Source organism: Arachis hypogaea, chromosome 1 (genome assembly GCF_003086295.3).
Source record: "Arachis hypogaea cultivar Tifrunner chromosome 1, arahy.Tifrunner.gnm2.J5K5, whole genome shotgun sequence".
Taxonomy (NCBI): domain Eukaryota; kingdom Viridiplantae; phylum Streptophyta; class Magnoliopsida; order Fabales; family Fabaceae; genus Arachis; species Arachis hypogaea.
Window position 1 is genome coordinate 75,254,852 of NC_092036.1, and position 17,073 is coordinate 75,271,924.

The window sequence follows — 17,073 nt, forward strand, 5'->3', positions numbered from 1 at the left end:
GCACAAATATATTTGAATGAAGAATATTCATATTCCATCCCAGTAAACATTTAACAAAAAATAAATAACTACACTTGTACTGAAGATGAACATATAAATCTTATGAAAATAACCATCCATTATCAATGATTCAACGAACCATGCTCACTTTATTAGATTGCTCACCGTCGGCGACGAAATGGTCGGGAGCGTTTTCATGTGGTTTCGATGAATTGTGATCAGCAACGGAGGATGGAACATGACACGGCGATTGAACGACATTGCACGCCATTTACAAACTTCCACGCGGTGATGCACGTATCAAAGAAAAGACACTCGTGACTCCTTTATCTTACACCGTCAATGGCCGACTCCAACGGAGTCGTTCCTGGTGGATTTGATGCGGTGTCGCTAGAACGAGTCACACGATCAGAATACGCTGTTGGACATTCACTGGTACAGACGTCAGACAAAACGACTCCCGATGATAAAACACGAGACAAGGAGAAAATGAGTTACCATCGTCGTAAAAAAAATCTGCATTTTTGGTTAGTTCTCACCGTTTAGAGAGAGATAGTCGTGATTTTTGTTTTCAAATAACTGAATTCTAATTTTTTTTCAAAATCCAAATTAACAAATCTTTATAATTAATGATTTGACTTTAATTTAATCTTAATTTTATTTTAACCCTATTGTACACATTGTACACTAATAATATTAGTTACTCATATTTTCTCCACAAATGCATTCGAAAGTCGAAACATATAAAATTTTTGTTGTACCATATTTTGATGACAAAGTATTCGAGATACATGTTTTATTTGAATAGAATCACATTTCCTATGACGTATAACGTTGCTTAGGATTTCGGTAAATAATATATTTAATTAATTTAAATAAAAAAAATCTCCAAAGCTTACCAGCCGGATAAAATCAAGATGAGCCACGGGCGGTGGTTGCTTTGTGGCGTCTCCGGTGAGAAGGCAGCCAACAACGAGAGAAGGAGAGTGGGCAGCACAAAGCGAGGGTCGGAGAAGGAAGCTCGAGAGTCGAGGATTTGGTCAGTCTTTGGTTTAAAAGAGAGGGTAAAATAGATATTTTACATATACTCTAACATTACTAAGGGATGAAGATCGTATAAGAAGATTACACTATGACCATATGAGGATAAGAGGATTGAAGAATGAAGTTGCATCCCATATTCCAACCAAGGCAATAAATATGATCATAAATAGTTACGGTTACACAGGTGGAGTAAAAGGAGTTATACTATTACTTATAGACTTAATACTACCTTACCTGAGACTCTGACTTCAGTACTACATCAACGCGGCAACAAGAAGTAAGAATTCGCATTTGGCCCATATCTCTCACACTCTCACACTCTCTCCTCTTTTACATCACGGATCACGCTCTTCGCTATTTTGAGCCCTATTTTTGCATGCATCTACTGCAAAGTGCAAACCATCTTAGAAAATAAGCAACATTGCTGAACCTAGTTTTTCATTTTCAAGTTACAGTGGTTTTTTTTAAATTATTGTTTTATAATCAGTATTTTACTGCTGCATAGATTGAATTGATAAGCTAGTGAGTACACAACGAGTTCCAAAAAAAAAAAAAATTAGGCATTATAACCTTTCCAAGATTCAATAATGTGTTTGTTATATTATTTATTCAATAATGAATTTCTGCGTATGAAGTATGGAATCCTTTATCAAACTACGACGAATGTAAGCATCTGAACTAGATATCGAAGATTGTTTTATTATTTTACTACTTTTTCTTCCTAAAAGACTCAAAACACAAATATTGAAACTGAAATGCAAACATGCAACACTGAAACCAATCAGATTCTAATTAGCTTTATTTCTGTTGAATTTCTAGAAGAAATAGAGGAGAGTAGCTTAAAGATGGACACTGCAGAAATTGTGGATTTATCTAGTGATGATGAAGGGGGTGAAGCTGGTTCCAGGGCTCTCCATTTTGATTCTGATATTGCGAGTGGTGCAAAGCAACAGAATGTGACCAACAGAGGCCACACACCCAAACATTACAGATCTCGAAGCCGTTCTAATATACAAAATTCTGAAGAAAATATGAGCCCCAGCCGACCGAATTCTTGTCATAGTTGTTCTGGTGATTTGAAGCAAGGTCTGTTGCCCGTTGGTGACGACGCAGGCCATTCTGATTCATCACCAATTTGTGCAGCACTACCTTGTAGGCATTTTTGGAAAGCTGGAAATTATGATAATGGGCTTGTTCCTAAAGTCAGAGTCCCAAGTAATCAAACATAATTCCTCCCAAATTGATACAGTGTAGTTTTTCTAATTGGTTCCATGATTTTAGCTCACTTAATCCTTGTTGCTACTCCTTTTTCTTGTCGAATCGTAGATGCAGGCAACTATCTCAATGTCCATCCTCTGTTCCTTCATTCAAATGCAACTTCACATAAGTGGGCATTTGGTGGTATGCTCAAATGATCCATGTAAATTTTCCCTTTATGAATTTTTTTTATTTTTAATTGGTCTTTTCCTTTGTTTTCCATTTGCAGCCATAGCTGAGCTTCTGGATAATGCAGTTGATGAGGTGATTTTTTCAATGCATGAACTATGAAATTAGCTGAATTCTTAAATGGGTTTTAAGCTATATAATTTTCTTTGACCTTGTATGGCTAACTAAGCTACTGGTTATGAATAGCTTTTTCTTCTCATTTTGTTATCTCCCTGCCCTAGAATTAGTTTTCTTTTTGGGTCTTGATTTGGCAGTTTTTAACACCACCATAAACCATTTAAGCAGTGGAGGAAAATTGTAAAAATTTAAGAACTGTAAGAATCTTTTCACTTGGGAAAAAATTTAAGCAACATTTCATAACACCATAGACCAGATGTCCACTAAATAGAGGTTGAATTAAGCAGATAACATTTGGTCTTGATAATAAAATTCATTATGTGCCTTTAATGCATCAGTTGTGCAATAGTTGGTTCTTGACGTTCATGCTATAGGATCAAATTTAGTACATACATTTTTAACTACACTTTGATGTCAGATTCAAGTTATACCAATATTTTATTTTAAAATTGTTACTATATAGATTATTGGAACTTCTTATTGTCTATTTCATATGCTGTTCTGTTCCTTTTATGCGTATTTGCATTTCATTTTCTTATTCTTTATTTGCATCATTGTCTTCTGTTCAAATGCTAGATCCAAAATGGGGCTACCTATGTTATTGTAGATAGAATTTCAAACCCAAAGGATAAAAGTCCAGCATTATTGATTCAAGGTATGTTGACTTTATAGGAAGTTCCTTTTTATATTTTTGGAGTCTAATTGTTTGCTCTTTATGTGCACACTTGGCAATCAGATGATGGTGGTGGAATGGATCCAGAAGCAATGCGTCGTTGCATGAGTTTTGGATTTTCAGATAAATCAAAATTTGCAATTGGACAGTGTATGGACTATGGCAATATTTTTGTGGTGATTCTGCTATTCTCTTCTTTATTTATATTTCAATTTGGCCATACAGATGGAAATGGCTTCAAGACTGGTACCATGAGACTGGGTGCAGATGTCATTGTCTTCAGCCGCCATCTGAATAATGGGTAGGGGTCTGAAAAAGTGATTCTCTTCTTACCCCCTCCCCCCCTCTTCTTTTCTTTCTCTCCTTTTAATAGCTTTGGAGAAATGCTGAAATATAAGGTGATTTAGAACATAAGTAAAGTATTCTTAGTCTACTCTTAGGAATTTTAACCTTTTGTCAATGGAGGATGTAAGCATATACATGTTTATCATCTTATTGGTTATTTCCTTCCCGGTCTATTGATATCTTATTGTCTTTGCTCATTCATGTGAAAGGATGGCAATAGCTTCACAAGAATACTGAATTTATGTTGACCAGGATACTGACTCAAAGCATTGGGCTTCTGTCTTATACATACATGATGCAAACACAGCTTGACAGAATTGTAGTACCCATGGTAAGTGATGTGTCCCAATTTTACTACTTGGAGGGTTCTTGGTTATTTGGTTCATTGATTGAAGCAGTACTTATGCTGATTTATTTAGTTGAAGTGAAATGGTAACTGTATATATGAGGGTCTAGAGGATTTATCTAGAAAACTAGCTATCGCTATGTTCTGGTGTCCTTCATCCTGATTGGTTGAACTTGAATTAGCAATTATCATGTATCCTTTTTGGGTAAATTATATATTGTCTCCTTAAATTATAGCCTTTTCTCAACTTAACTCCATTATATCTCTCAGTTTCACTTAATCCTCCATCTTTGTGGCTTAGTATGTGCGGATTTAGTTCCTAGAAATGTGGAATTAATGGTATTGTCTGCGGTGTTGGAGAATTTGAACACGAAAGAAAGATTGAGTAGGCTTAATATCATTCATGAAGGGGAGGGTTCTTGTGGGATGGAGGTTGAGGATGTTGGGCACTTATTTCTATATGGTGATTTTGTGGGTGAGATATCAGAATGGGGGAGTTGAGTGGGTAATGCCTAGAAACACAAAGGAGGCATTGGAGGTGTGGTGTGGGGTGGAGAGGGTAATGGTGAAAAGAAATGTGTTGATGGGACTTTTCTTTGCAACAATATGCTCAGTGTGGAAAGCACAAAATGAGCTTGTATTTGCAAATAAAATACTAAGGAGGGGGTGAGAGGGGGGGGGTATGGGAGGCAGCGGAGTATTGGAGCAGAGTTTTGGTGGAAGAAAAAAGAAAACTAAGGAAAATTGGTTAGAAAAGATGGTGGGTGTGTGCATGCTATTTACCTGGTAATGGAAAGTATGGGGTTGGTGGATATTTTGAGAAAGAGGAGTGGGGCTCGAAGTTTATGGTGATTGAAATGACTGAAGCTACCTTGGAGCAGTTTCTACAAGTTGTTCTTGAGGAGCTAGAGATCTCAAATGAGGAGGTGGAATTCATGGTACAATCGAGACTCATTCTTGATGGACTTGAAGGGAAGAAGATTAATTCGTTTTCATGGGAAATAAGGTTTGATTGGAATACAGTGTGCAACAAAGAATATGCTTTAAAGATTCACAATTTGTATGGGAAAGTAAACGAGAATTCAGCTGGTGGAAACAATAATGGGAGGAGCTATCTCATCTTGTGTGTTCTTAGTAGGTATATGGTTCATGGGTCTATGATTAGATTTTTCATATTCTTTTTAATGTATTGAATGTACGGGGGTGTGTGTGTGTGTGTGTGTGTGTGTGTTTTATTGACCAAGTGATCACGTCTATATCAGGTGCATTATCAGATCAATACATCAAGCGGATCCTTCGGAATATTAAATGACCAAGAGCATTTTATTTCCAATTTGTCCATAATGTTGCGCTGGTCTCCATTCACATCAGAAATAGAACTTTTGAAACAAGTTAGTTTCTTATTTATCTGTTGATCGTGATTTTGCTGAAACTGCTTATCTTTTTTATTCTATTTTTTCTTGTCATATTGGTGTCTTGCTGTCAATAGATTGAGCTATTGTACAGGTGCTTAGTCAAATTTTGAAGAGGAGAGCCAGAGGCTCTCTCTTATGGGAGGGAATTTATTGTTTAGCATTGCTGTGGTGTCTAGTTGATTGGGTCAGGTTTTGCAATTTGCAGTTTGCATTCTAGTGCTTGAATGTTCAGGAATCAGGACTGTCTTTTACGAACATATGAAATATGAGTTCAGGGTTGATGCCTTTAGGAACAAAGAATCAAAAATTAATGTTAACAGGATGCAATTTTAATGATATTTTCCGGAGAAAGCCGATTGAAGAAGTTGATAAAATCAAAGGAAGGAGGATATAAGGGAAGTGGAAAGACATACCTAAAGGATTGATGCATCAAATAACCTAATAGCCAGTATACGCCAATTTATCGATACAATTCATAAACCTCTGCTTCTATTTAACAGCATGCATAACAATCTCCTCTAAGAGGAGTTAGGAAACAATTATTTAGTCCTATAAGAGTTTGAGACTATTAACTCAGATATTACAATAAAAAGTCATTAACATGCAACTTCCAATGATAATTCCCCCCTTAGAAGGAAGAAGCACATTAATTATAGTAGCAATTTACCTACTGCCCATGTGGAATAATACAGGCAGTCTGATAACTTTTATGAAACAAGTGTATTTAGATAATTTTATTTTTAAATTTTGTTCCTTTTTTATGCTAGTATATCCTGAGTGAGTAAGGCTGAGACCTTTTTGGTTTATCTGGTGACTCCTTTATTCCACTTAAAGAATTTCAGGTGCCTGGACATATAATCAAGTCACAAATTCTTTCAATAGATTTCATTATTTCATTTGCTTTCTAATTGGCCTGATAATTATTATCATTCTACTGATGGATGATAATGGCTCTGTAAGATGGGGCAACATGAGGAATTTGAAACATGAACAACCTTTTTGAAGTTATTACTTGCTAATATAACATTATATTCTTGTATGTTTTCCCAATTTATCGATTAATTGCATATTTCCTTCAAGGATTGTGATTTATTTTGATAATTCTATTTTTGGCAGCTTGATGAAATTGGATGTCATGGTACTAAAATTATTATCTACAACTTGTGGTTCAACGATGATAGCAATTTGGAATTAGATTTTGATTTTGATACTGAGGTGATATTTTTTGTTTTTATGGTTTTTTAGCTTTTCCCAAACCACCATGCTTTAGTTTCTTGTATGGAACTTTGATACTAATATTATGGATGTAGGATATTTGTATTGCTGGGGATATCAAGAAGGAGGTTGATGCACTTTCTTCCTGGGAGACATTGAATGAGCAACACACTGCTAACCGGCTTCGATATTCTCTACGTGTATGGTTGATTTTGTAAATTGTATCCAAGTGGTTTAAGAAGGGCTGATTTTTTTTTTTTCTGATGTTCTTTAGGTTTACTTGTCCATATTGTACTTGAGGTTACCAGAAAGCTTTACAATTATATTGCGAGGGCAAGTTGTGGATCTACATAACATTGCAGACGATCTTCAGTATCCTGAATTTATCTTGTATAAACCACATAGTTCAGATGAGGTTCTTGTCTAACTTTTGAAAGGCTGCTTCCCCTTCTCCTCCTCCTCCTTCTCTCTCATTTTCTTTTTAACTATATTGTCTCAATGGAAAAATTATCTTGGATTCTTACCATGATCCTTCACCTAACAGCTTTTTCCTTTAGGAGAGTCGATTCTTTATATGCTAGATATGCATATATGGTCGTTTTGATATTGGCAATTAATCTTTCAAACTTCAGGGTAGTGAGTTGCTTCTGTGGAATTTCAATAAGCTAATAATATTTCCCCTTTTGGATTAACTGCAGTCTGCAGTTGTGACAACAATTGGATTCGTTAAGGAAGCTCCTGAAGTCAATGTCCATGGCTTCAATATATATCACAAAAATCGGCTGATCCTGGTAATTATAACTCAACTGAGATCCTAATAAGAAAAGCTGATCAAATGGATGTGTAAGTAGAACAATGAGCAAAACTAATATAAGCACATCTATTTTGATATTTTGGTTTGGAAGAGTACAATTATATTGTTCATGTAGCTGATCCTGCTTAATGGATTAAGGCATGGTATCGGTGGTTGTTCTTCAAGGGTTGCATGGAAACTAGAGGAAATGATATGCTCTATAAAATAATGGTCAAAGGAAGGAAACTGACATGAACAGAGGAGCTTATTTTTGTCATGGAGTAATATCCCAGATTAGTTCCCAAGGAGTATTTTTTGTCAGATACTTTAGTCCCTAACAAGTTTTAGTTACCGAACCAATCCTTAAAAAGTTTTATTACAAAATTAGTTCCACATTAGAGTGCTCGTTTACGTGAAAGAAGTGATTTGAAAATTTTAAGAATTCTCAGAGACTTTCATGTCCTTTTTAAATAACAATGGAGACTGGTTTGTCTAACTTTTTTTTTAGCAAGATTTGACGTAAGACTGATTTGCCAAACAAAATAGAAGGTTGGGGCAAGATTTGACACAAGACTGATTTGCCAAACAAAATAAAAGGTTTGGGATTGATTTGGTATTTAAAATTTGTTGAAGACTAAAGTATTTAACTAAAAATTTATTGGGAATTAATTTGGGCTATTTATCTTTGGGAAGACTGCAGTATGGAAGCCATGTGTTGCATAGAAAGGAAGGCCATGAACACAATCTTATTTGAAAACCATAGTCTACATATAAATCGTGCATATTCTAATAAAATTGATAACCTTGTCATCTCAAAGTCCTTGTACGAAATTTTGCTACAAATTATGAGGGTTCATCGGTGTGTCAATTAGTTGATATTTGATGAAGGAACTGTAAATTAAGCTAGGAAAGTATAGCATGATCAGGTTAAGTTAACAAACAAATCCCCCCTTCTTTACTGGCATCATGTGAAGTTTGTATTATTAAAATGTGTAGTAAGCCTAGCTTAGTAGTGCAAATTCACATGTATTAGATTGTCCAACACAATGGTACTATATAATAACAAAAATGGGAGTCTTCATATGCATCTTAGAAAATTGGCATACCTGCTATCAAATAGATATTACTAGTTTTCAAAGGTAGGGTATCTTCATTTATTTGTTTATCTTTCTCTGTTGTTCCTACACTTAAAATATAAGCTCTAACTTTTCTATTTACAGCCTTATTGGCAGGTTGTGAGCTATCTGAGAAGTAGAGGCAGAGGAGTTGTCGGTAAGCAGAAAATAACTTGAGAATATTTTTATCCTCTTTATATGAGAGATAAATATGTTCTTGCGGGAGCACATGTTTAACAAGTTCAATTGCATTAACTTATATAAAAAGGAATGCAAGTCAATATCAAACAATGATGGTAGACCGAATTCATTGTGCTTTTACAGTTTACTTTATTTGAGTATGTAATCGAAGATGTTACACTTGTGTTCACCTGATAATTATTTGTTAGAGATGTAATCGATTTGTGGTGGATAGGTGCCTGACTATGTTACTCTTGTGCCAGGTGTCCTGAAAGCAGATTTTATTCAGCCTACTCATAATAAGCAAGATTTTGAGAGGACTTCCTTGTTTGCAAAGCTTGAACATCGCTTGAAGGAAATGACGTGGGAATACTGGTATGGTATTTTTGTGTTAGTGGTCATTTGACAGCATGGGTTGCTGAAATAATATACTCCTGGTTGTATATTCTACTCTTAGAAATGAAGTGTTAGTAATTTCTTGATATCCATTAACAAAAAATATCTTCAATATATCTTACATCATATCCATGATGGTATCTTCAAATTGATTTTTATGTATCTATTTTATTACTTCATTTCTCATTATTTTATGAAAATTGATATATTTTCATATTTTTCAATGTCTTTTCTCTCATTTCTTTCTTCCTTTTGGAAGTGAATTCAGTATGATAGTGAGGTTGTGTTTGATTTGGTGTATTGTTAAACTAAATATTGAATAGTTTAGAATAGTTTTCTTTATTATATAGTATAATGAAAAGTGCAAAACTATCAAACCAACAGAAATAGAGGATCATATATTCAACTTTTAAATTTCATTAAATTAGTTAAAAGGATATTAACTATATTAAAATAAATCATATATAATATTTAATATAATTTATAATTTAAAATAATTAACAGAGCTTTTAGTAATTAGCTCTAAAATAATAAAGTTCTAGTTCAATGGTATTCTCTCAAATCAATTGTACTTTTACTTTTAGTTACATAGTTGCTTAAGTTAGATTAGAATTATTAGTGATAGTGTGAAGATAACCGTTTGTTATAATGTAACATTTTATACAATATTGTACCAAACTTGGTGTGCTTTTATCCTAATACAGTTACAAAAATAATCTCTATAGTCGATCATGAAGTCAAGTCTGAATTTTTGTTTCGTTGTTGGATGTATAATCCATACTCCCGATTTATGCACTTGAGGATTGTTGAATTAACAATTGTTAAGCATTAATATTTGTCATGCCTGGATACTTATAAAATTTTGTAGGGATTGTCATTGTCAACTACTTGGGTATCAGAAAAACAGGCCTAAGTCTCAGGTCCCCATTGATACTTTGCCGCCAAAACCACCTGGTTTTGAAATACCGGTGGCATTGAACAAAAGTACCTATCCACATAGCACATTTGAGCAAGGTAACTGCTTATTTTAGAAACAAGATTTCCCGTTGCTAGCTTAACCACTATTATCCAAACTGATGATTTCTCATTGTGGTTCAAGTATCTCCTACTAAGAGGAAAGAGAGACATGGATCTATGGACCTTCATAAGATGAAAAAGCAAACAAGGGAACAGGATTTCTCAACAAGTGTTGGTTGCAATGATGAGAATATACAGGTCTGCATTATAATGTTGATTGTAATGTTTTGACTTTGGTTTGTTAATATTCATGCATGTTGTTTTAGGAAACTTTTTTATCCAAACATTTTCCAAGTTATTATTCTAATTACAATTAATACTACTCAAACAAAGAGTCTTTATATTCTAGTCATTTTTATCTTGTCCTTTATTATTATTATTATTTGGAGAACTACTATCATTTCTCTTTTTATTCCACTTGATTTCCTTCGATTTCATGCTCTGGCATTGTAAATCATTGAAATTTGTTTTAATGGTATTTCCACCCGTGCTTTTTGTGTAGACTACTGCATGTTCTGAAGACCAGGAGGAAGACCAAGGCACTATACACTTGATACAAGTGAACACAGAACTCCATGCAAGGTGAATAAAAACATTTTACTTACATAGTCATTGCCAGCACTTGATTACTTGGAATGCAGTTATACAATTACTGGATTGGCTTAAATCTTGTTGCCACATGCCATATTTATAATTCTTATCTTATCTGGAATTGAGCAACACCAATTGTTCTTGCCATGGCATCTAAAATATAGCATGGCAGCTCTATGATGCAAAAACTCATTCTCTTTATTCCCCTTCCCCTGCAGGTGTTTGGAATTTGAAAAGACAAATGAAGAACTTTGCCACAAGGTAATTAATTCTTACCCAGTTGTCAAGGGTACTGGGATACAATCAGAAAACTCCCTTTCAGTTTTCTTCCCTCTTTTTCATATTTATCAAAGGACGTTGCTGAATTTACCTCTTAGTTTCACATAACCATAACCACAAAATATAGAGACAACACAGTGTAGCCGTAGCCCGTAGGGATCCAAAGTTTCTAGAGATGGCCCCGTAGTTTTGCCGTTCATATGTTTTTTGTGTTAATGTCTATCTATACACAATTGCCCCACTCAGTCGGTTGTTGTCAAAGTCTCTCTAACCCAGTTGTACAGAAAGCTCACATGAGAGGATTGAAATCTAGCCAATTTTTTTCAGTTTGTGCATTTATTTGGAATCTGTTAAATTTAGAACCTTCCATAGAATGAAAATCTTGTTGTTCGACCTTTTCAATTTTGACCATTCAAGAGGAATCATGATTTTACAGGTGACAGAGCTTAGAAGTAAAATTCAAGACGCTAAGCTTGAGTATAATAGCCTTTTGTCTCAAGTGCACTACCAGGACCTGATGCTAACATGTATTGTAGATGGTACACCTCCTGCAGCCTAGCTTTGTTTCTCCAGAATTTGTTTTTTGGTGGAAGGTTCTCTAGTTTGAAATGATGTTGTATGATATGAGGATGGATTCTTCATGTGAAAATATAAACATGGTCATGTGCAGATTTTTTTGGCCCCAATATAGCTCTCGCAAGAGAATATAATATATAGTGAAAGTTATGTGAGAGTTTAGCCCAGTCTATATAGATAACTATTTTTACCTGTAATTATATGAAAGTAAGATGCATCCTAATATCTAGCTTTTTGTAGATATATGATACTGTGAGCTTTAAGTAATTAATGCCAATTCTACTATAGAAATTTTATTAAAGGAGGATAGAGTTGAGCTTCTCTACCACTCCCCCTAAAGGGATTCCTTTGGATCCTTACAAGTTACATTCTTATGTTTTTGTTGGATCATGTGAAACGGTTGGTACTAAATGCACATGGCTTTCTCATCTCTAGAAAAAATGTTTGGTTTTCTCATCGAATTCCAAGATCTTGATTTGGGTAACAGTTATGTTCTTAATTTCTTTGCATTCTTCATTTTCTGATCGAAAACTTGCCATGTTATTATTTGATGGAGTATTTCTTTGGTCTTTAAAATATTGAAATTGATATCACAGTTTTTTAAACAAGCTTTTGACACTTATTTAATACTGCTAAATCAAGTTGTCGGCAACTATTATTGCTAATTTGCTATTCATCTTATTGGTGTAATGGTATCATGTTGATTTGGTGGAAATTTATTATACATCCAAGAAAATGTTAGTTTTGTTTAACCTTTTTAAAATTTTAGTTTGAGTTTCCTAAAATTAAATTATCATAAATATTCAAGTATTAAAAACAATATCTATGGGGAACTAAAATATAAGGACTTACATTTTTGTATAACAAAGTTAACAAACCTCAACTAAAGTTTATTTTTACCAAAAACAGTTTAATATATTGAACATTATTATATTTAGGAACTATGGCGTGGGAAAATGATAGAGAAGACACAAATTTCGAATCAACAATGAATACATATAAACAATGGCGTATCAAACAATTTTTCACTAGTGTGTTTGAACTTGAAGTCAGCGTTTGATGATGTACCAGTACTGTTCCAGTGTTCCCGCTAACTAAAATGTTTAAAAACACAAACTTTGTGGGAAAAGAGGAAAAAAACTTCTAGTTTATTTGTTTGTATTATCCACACCTTCCTGTTTGATATCAAAGAAGCATATTGCTGCTGTTGTTGTTGCCATTGAATTATTCTTCTTATCTGGTGAAGGAATCAACCCAAAGGAGGAAGAGTTCATGTGCATGTTCCAATACCCACCATTCCCTGTTTTATTATTATTGTTATTAGCACATTTTGCAGCAGTGCCACCATCTGAACTTGAAATGGAAACTTTCCTCCAATTGCACCATATCCTCAACATGATGTAAATCATAACCAAACATATCACTGTGGAAGTGAAAACAATTGCTACTATGATTGCCGCCACTTGCATATTTGATAGCTGCATTTGCATTTTCCCCCGTGATGTGGAGCAGGGTACCAATGGTGGGCCACACAAGCCTTCATTTTTGAGGAATGAGCTTCTTGGGAACCCCGAAAATGTTGAGGGAATCTGGCCTTCAAGATTGTTGCTAGAAAGATTCACTACATGGAGGCTTGTGAGTTTTCCCAGTGATGAAGGAACCTTGCCTTGTAGCTGATTGAAAGAAAGATTTAGTCTTTCTAACTTCATAAGGTTTCCAAGTGAAGATGGAATCTCACCGGTGAAGCGATTTTTACTCAAGTCTAAGATCACTTGCAATTCAGCAAGATCCCCTAGCTCTTCAGGTATGGAACCTGTCAAGAAATTCTCTGAGAGCCTGAGCTCATAAAGCTTGCTGCATTGCCGAATCATTGAGGGGATGCTGCCGGAGAGACTATTGCTTTGTAAGTTTAGAACATTGAGGCAAGTGAGATTTCCAATCTCTTGTGGGATTTCCCCTGAGAGATTGTTGTGATGCAGAGAGAGTTTAAGCAAATTTGAGCATTTACCAAGCTCAGAAAGCACCCTGCCATTGAAGTTGTTGTATGAGAGATCTAGCTCACCAAGTGTTTGTAAGATTGCCAACCATGGAGGTAGTTGGCCAGTGAACCTGTTATTACTCAGGAGCATGTGTTCGATTTTGTGAGAGTTCGAGAGTTGAGGTGACACATCTCCTGTTAAGTTGTTGAATGACAAATCGAGGAAGTTAAGCTCAGTAAGGTAGGAAAACTCCGAAGGAATGGCTCCGGTGAGATTATTGTATGCGAGCCGGAGACGGCTGAGGTTCAGGGAATTGCCTAATGTAGAAGGGATGGGACCTGAGAAGCTGTTGTTAGTCAAGTCCAGAATAGTTAGAGAATTTGAGCCAGTGAGAGGAGAGAAACTTCCACTGAACCTGTTGTGGGAAAAATTTATGATTTTGAGGTTCTTGAGAGCAAGAAGTGAACGAGGGAGAGGTCCTTCAAAGGAGTTGTTGTAAAGGGTAATTTTGAAGAGTTCTGAAAGATAACCGAATGTGGGTGGTATCGAACCAGACAAGCTGTTATCTGCTAATGCTAATATCTGAAGACTCTTACAGTACCCCATGCTTGGAGGGACTGGACCAGACAAGTCATTCTGCCTCAGATGAAGAACAACCAAGTCCTTAAGCTTGCCTATAGTTTCTGGAATCGGCCCGGTAAAGTGGTTTCCAAAGAAGTCGATTTCCCTTAAGCTTGTGCAGTTTGTTAACTCTCTCGGTATGGTTCCAGACATCTGGTTATCATAGAGGTAAATGGTGATCAATCTATGAAGCCTTCCGATCTCCACTGGGATTGTACCTGTGAAAGAGTTACCAAACAGGAAAAGGCCTTCCAACCTAGTAATATTTCCGATTTCCGGAGGTAAAGATCCAACAAAGCTGTTGTTGTTGAGCACAAGATCAGTGAGGTTCTGCAGCATGTCAAGGTTGGATGGAAGCTCTCCTTCAAAGCTATTGTCAGAAAGATCCAACTGTTGGATTGAGGAACAGTCGAGTAGCTCCAGGGGGAATTTTCCATACAGCATGTTTTGAGACAAGAAAAGCTGCTCAAGCTTTGAAGAATCTTTGAGGCAGAAGTTGCTTGGAATGCTACCAGTGAAAGCATTATCAGACAGAACCAGGGACACGAGATTCTGTAATTTGGTATTGAGGAGTGGTATTGGTCCCGAAAGATTGTTTTCGGACAAGTCTAATGTCTGCAGCTGGGTTAGACTGTTGAGCTCAGAAGGGATTTCTCCATTGAGTTTGTTTCCAAGCAAATTCAGGTATGTCAAGTTGGAAAGATGACTCAGGGTTTTAGGAATTGACCCAGAGAGAGTATTGTTGGCAAGATTCAAAATTTTCAATGATTTAAGAGAGCCTATAGAGGAGGGAATGCTCCCATCAAGCATGTTGTTTGATGCTGCAAAGTTTTCGAGCATTTCGCAGCCTTGAATATCTTCAGGTATGGTGCCACTAAAGCTGTTACTTTGCAAATCAAGAGAAACCAGATTCTTCAATTCACCGATCCTGAATGGTATGCTACCATTGAAGTTGCAGTAGCCTAATCCCAACACTGTCAACTTTGTTAAGTTAACAATACTAGATGCAATTTCACCTTCCAACATGTTGCCACCTATTCTAAGAACTTGCAAGTTCTTCAAATTACCTATCTCTAAAGGAATGTTCCCAGAGAGAGAATTTGAGTATAGGAGAAGTGTTGTTAGATTTTGAAGCTTAAAAAGCTTTGAAGGGATGGAGCCAGTAAGTGAATTTGAAGACAAGTCAAGTGTTTGAAGATATGAGAGGTGGTTAAACTCAACTGAGATGGAACCTGATATTCCTGAACCAGAAAGGTTCAGACCTATAGCATGTTCTTGATCAAGTGAACATGTTAGACCATTCCAGTTGCACATGTGAGTTGTTGGAGACCAGTTGCTCATGGCTTCTAATGGATCAACAAGTTCTGATTTGATTCTGAGAAGCCAATAGGAATCTGTTTCATTATTGGCCATACTAGAAACAAAATCAGTGCCAATTATGGCCAGAAACAGAAAGAAATGGCTCAAACAAATGTAACCCATTGCACAGTGTTTTCCAATCGTAAGTTTCATTATGGAGATTCAGAAACCTTATCAACGGTTCAAATGGAATGCTATAAGGCTAAGAGATCCATTGTATGTGAAATTGTAGAGAATAAAGAAGGAAAAAGATCAAGTTTAAGATGCTGAGCATGAAAATGAAAGTACTTAAAAAAGGAGAACAGGATATGAAGGAAGAATAATGATGAAAACTGAAAAGTGCCAAAGATTCAAGTGCTATGAGGATGTGAGATCCACCTTTTAAAGTAGTTCTACTGAAGCAGCCATGCCTACTCTGTTTAAATAGAAGGTTGACACTTAATGGTACAGATAAATTGCATGGATGTGTTTGTGGTAAATGAAGGGCTTAACTTGTAATTTACATTTTCTAAAAAAGTATAGTTATTATTCCTTTCTAAAAAAGTATTTATAGAAATATTTATAAGATTAATATTACACGACTAACCAAATTTATTATTTTTTGGTTAATATTCTACATCTTAAGTACTAATTCTAAATTCTAAATCTTAATAGTATAAAAATAAGGATTATGCTAAGTGTACATTAAAATTAGCCATTAAAGTTAGCTACCAGTATAAAATACATGCTAGAATATAAATACACATTAAAAATAAATTAAATCACACATATATTTATACGCAAATACATTAGTGGCTAATTTTGGTGTACAAATAACATTTTCCTAAAAATAAAATATTAACTAAGTCTTAATTAATATTGATAAAAAAATATTAAGCTTCTAAAATTTCTTTAAATAAAGACATATGATAAAATTACTAATTAAAAAAGAGTTTATAAAAAATATACAAAGTTTAAGTTCTCAAATTTTTTATTATGCATTTATTAAACTAAAAGGTTCAAAATTTTCAAATCGAATAGTTATCGGCACAAATAGTCCACTTTCTATATGCAAAATAATTTGGTTCACATTGTTGTTGTATAAATTCATAGCATACGAAAAGAAACTTTTAGAAGTAATTTTGGATCACAGAAAATAAACAAAGAAACTTGAGCGTGATTTGACTTAACAAGCTAAGAGTACCATTAATTTCGAAATCAGAAAATTTCAACTACATTGGTACAAACACATTATACCATCGTAATACTAAGATTTCTTCTTAGGATGTTTAAAACATGACATACCGTGCATTTGCCATTATACTATGTCTGCTTGCCGTGATAAAATTCTTCAAGTTATCAAAGAAGAGGATAATAATAAGAGAAAAAGATAAATAAGTCTGAATTTTATTATTCGAAGATACATAAGTTTTTAACTAATTAAAATATAAAAATATTTTTTATTTTTTTTATTTTTCATTCAGAATATAGGAAGACAAGTAGATTTTTCAGTAGGATTTAATGTCTCACATTTTAAAAAGTGAAAAATATTTTATATTTTTAATTAGTCGAAAATTTATTTGTCTT

The 17,073-nt window shown here is 34.8% G+C and overlaps 2 protein-coding genes across 3 annotated transcripts; one reads left to right on the forward strand and one right to left on the reverse strand.

The window, feature by feature from the left end:
* Positions 1-799: 799 nt before the first annotated feature.
* LOC112805867 (protein MICRORCHIDIA 6) lies at positions 800-11,849 on the forward strand. Of its 2 annotated transcripts, none has more exons than XM_025848193.3 (20): positions 800-1,321; positions 1,864-2,259; positions 2,371-2,445; positions 2,531-2,565; positions 3,184-3,262; positions 3,344-3,430; positions 3,506-3,581; positions 3,878-3,956; positions 5,234-5,362; positions 6,503-6,601; positions 6,697-6,801; positions 6,876-7,016; positions 7,300-7,392; positions 8,615-8,666; positions 8,953-9,064; positions 9,954-10,099; positions 10,185-10,300; positions 10,605-10,684; positions 10,912-10,954; positions 11,409-11,849. In XM_025848193.3, exons 2-20 carry the CDS (start codon positions 1,890-1,892, stop codon positions 11,529-11,531), a joined length of 2,040 nt encoding a protein of 679 aa, XP_025703978.1. In that variant the 5' UTR covers positions 800-1,321; positions 1,864-1,889; the 3' UTR covers positions 11,532-11,849. The 2 variants fall into 2 exon arrangements, with proteins under 2 accessions (XP_025703978.1, XP_025703985.1); XM_025848200.3 differs by lacking the exon at positions 800-1,321 and adding an exon at positions 1,332-1,709.
* A 674-nt stretch (positions 11,850-12,523) lies between these two features.
* On the reverse strand, positions 12,524-15,961 carry LOC112805887 (uncharacterized). Its single transcript, XM_025848212.3, has one exon. It carries the CDS (start codon positions 15,658-15,660, stop codon positions 12,697-12,699), a length of 2,964 nt encoding a protein of 987 aa, XP_025703997.1. The 5' UTR covers positions 15,661-15,961; the 3' UTR covers positions 12,524-12,696.
* Between the last annotated feature and the right edge of the window lie 1,112 nt (positions 15,962-17,073).

Excerpts from the sequence above, each read along its gene's own strand:
- LOC112805867 (XM_025848193.3), top strand. The coding sequence starts at position 1,890 with ATGGACACTGCAGAAATTGTGGATTTATCTAGTGATGATGAAGGGGGT. Across the intron at positions 3,582-3,877 it reads AGCCGCCATCTGAATAATGG|GATACTGACTCAAAGCATTG; the intron begins GTAGGGGTCTGA and ends TATGTTGACCAG. Across the intron at positions 8,667-8,952 it reads TAGAGGCAGAGGAGTTGTCG|GTGTCCTGAAAGCAGATTTT; the intron begins GTAAGCAGAAAA and ends CTCTTGTGCCAG.
- LOC112805887 (XM_025848212.3), bottom strand. The coding sequence starts at position 15,660 with ATGAAACTTACGATTGGAAAACACTGTGCAATGGGTTACATTTGTTTG.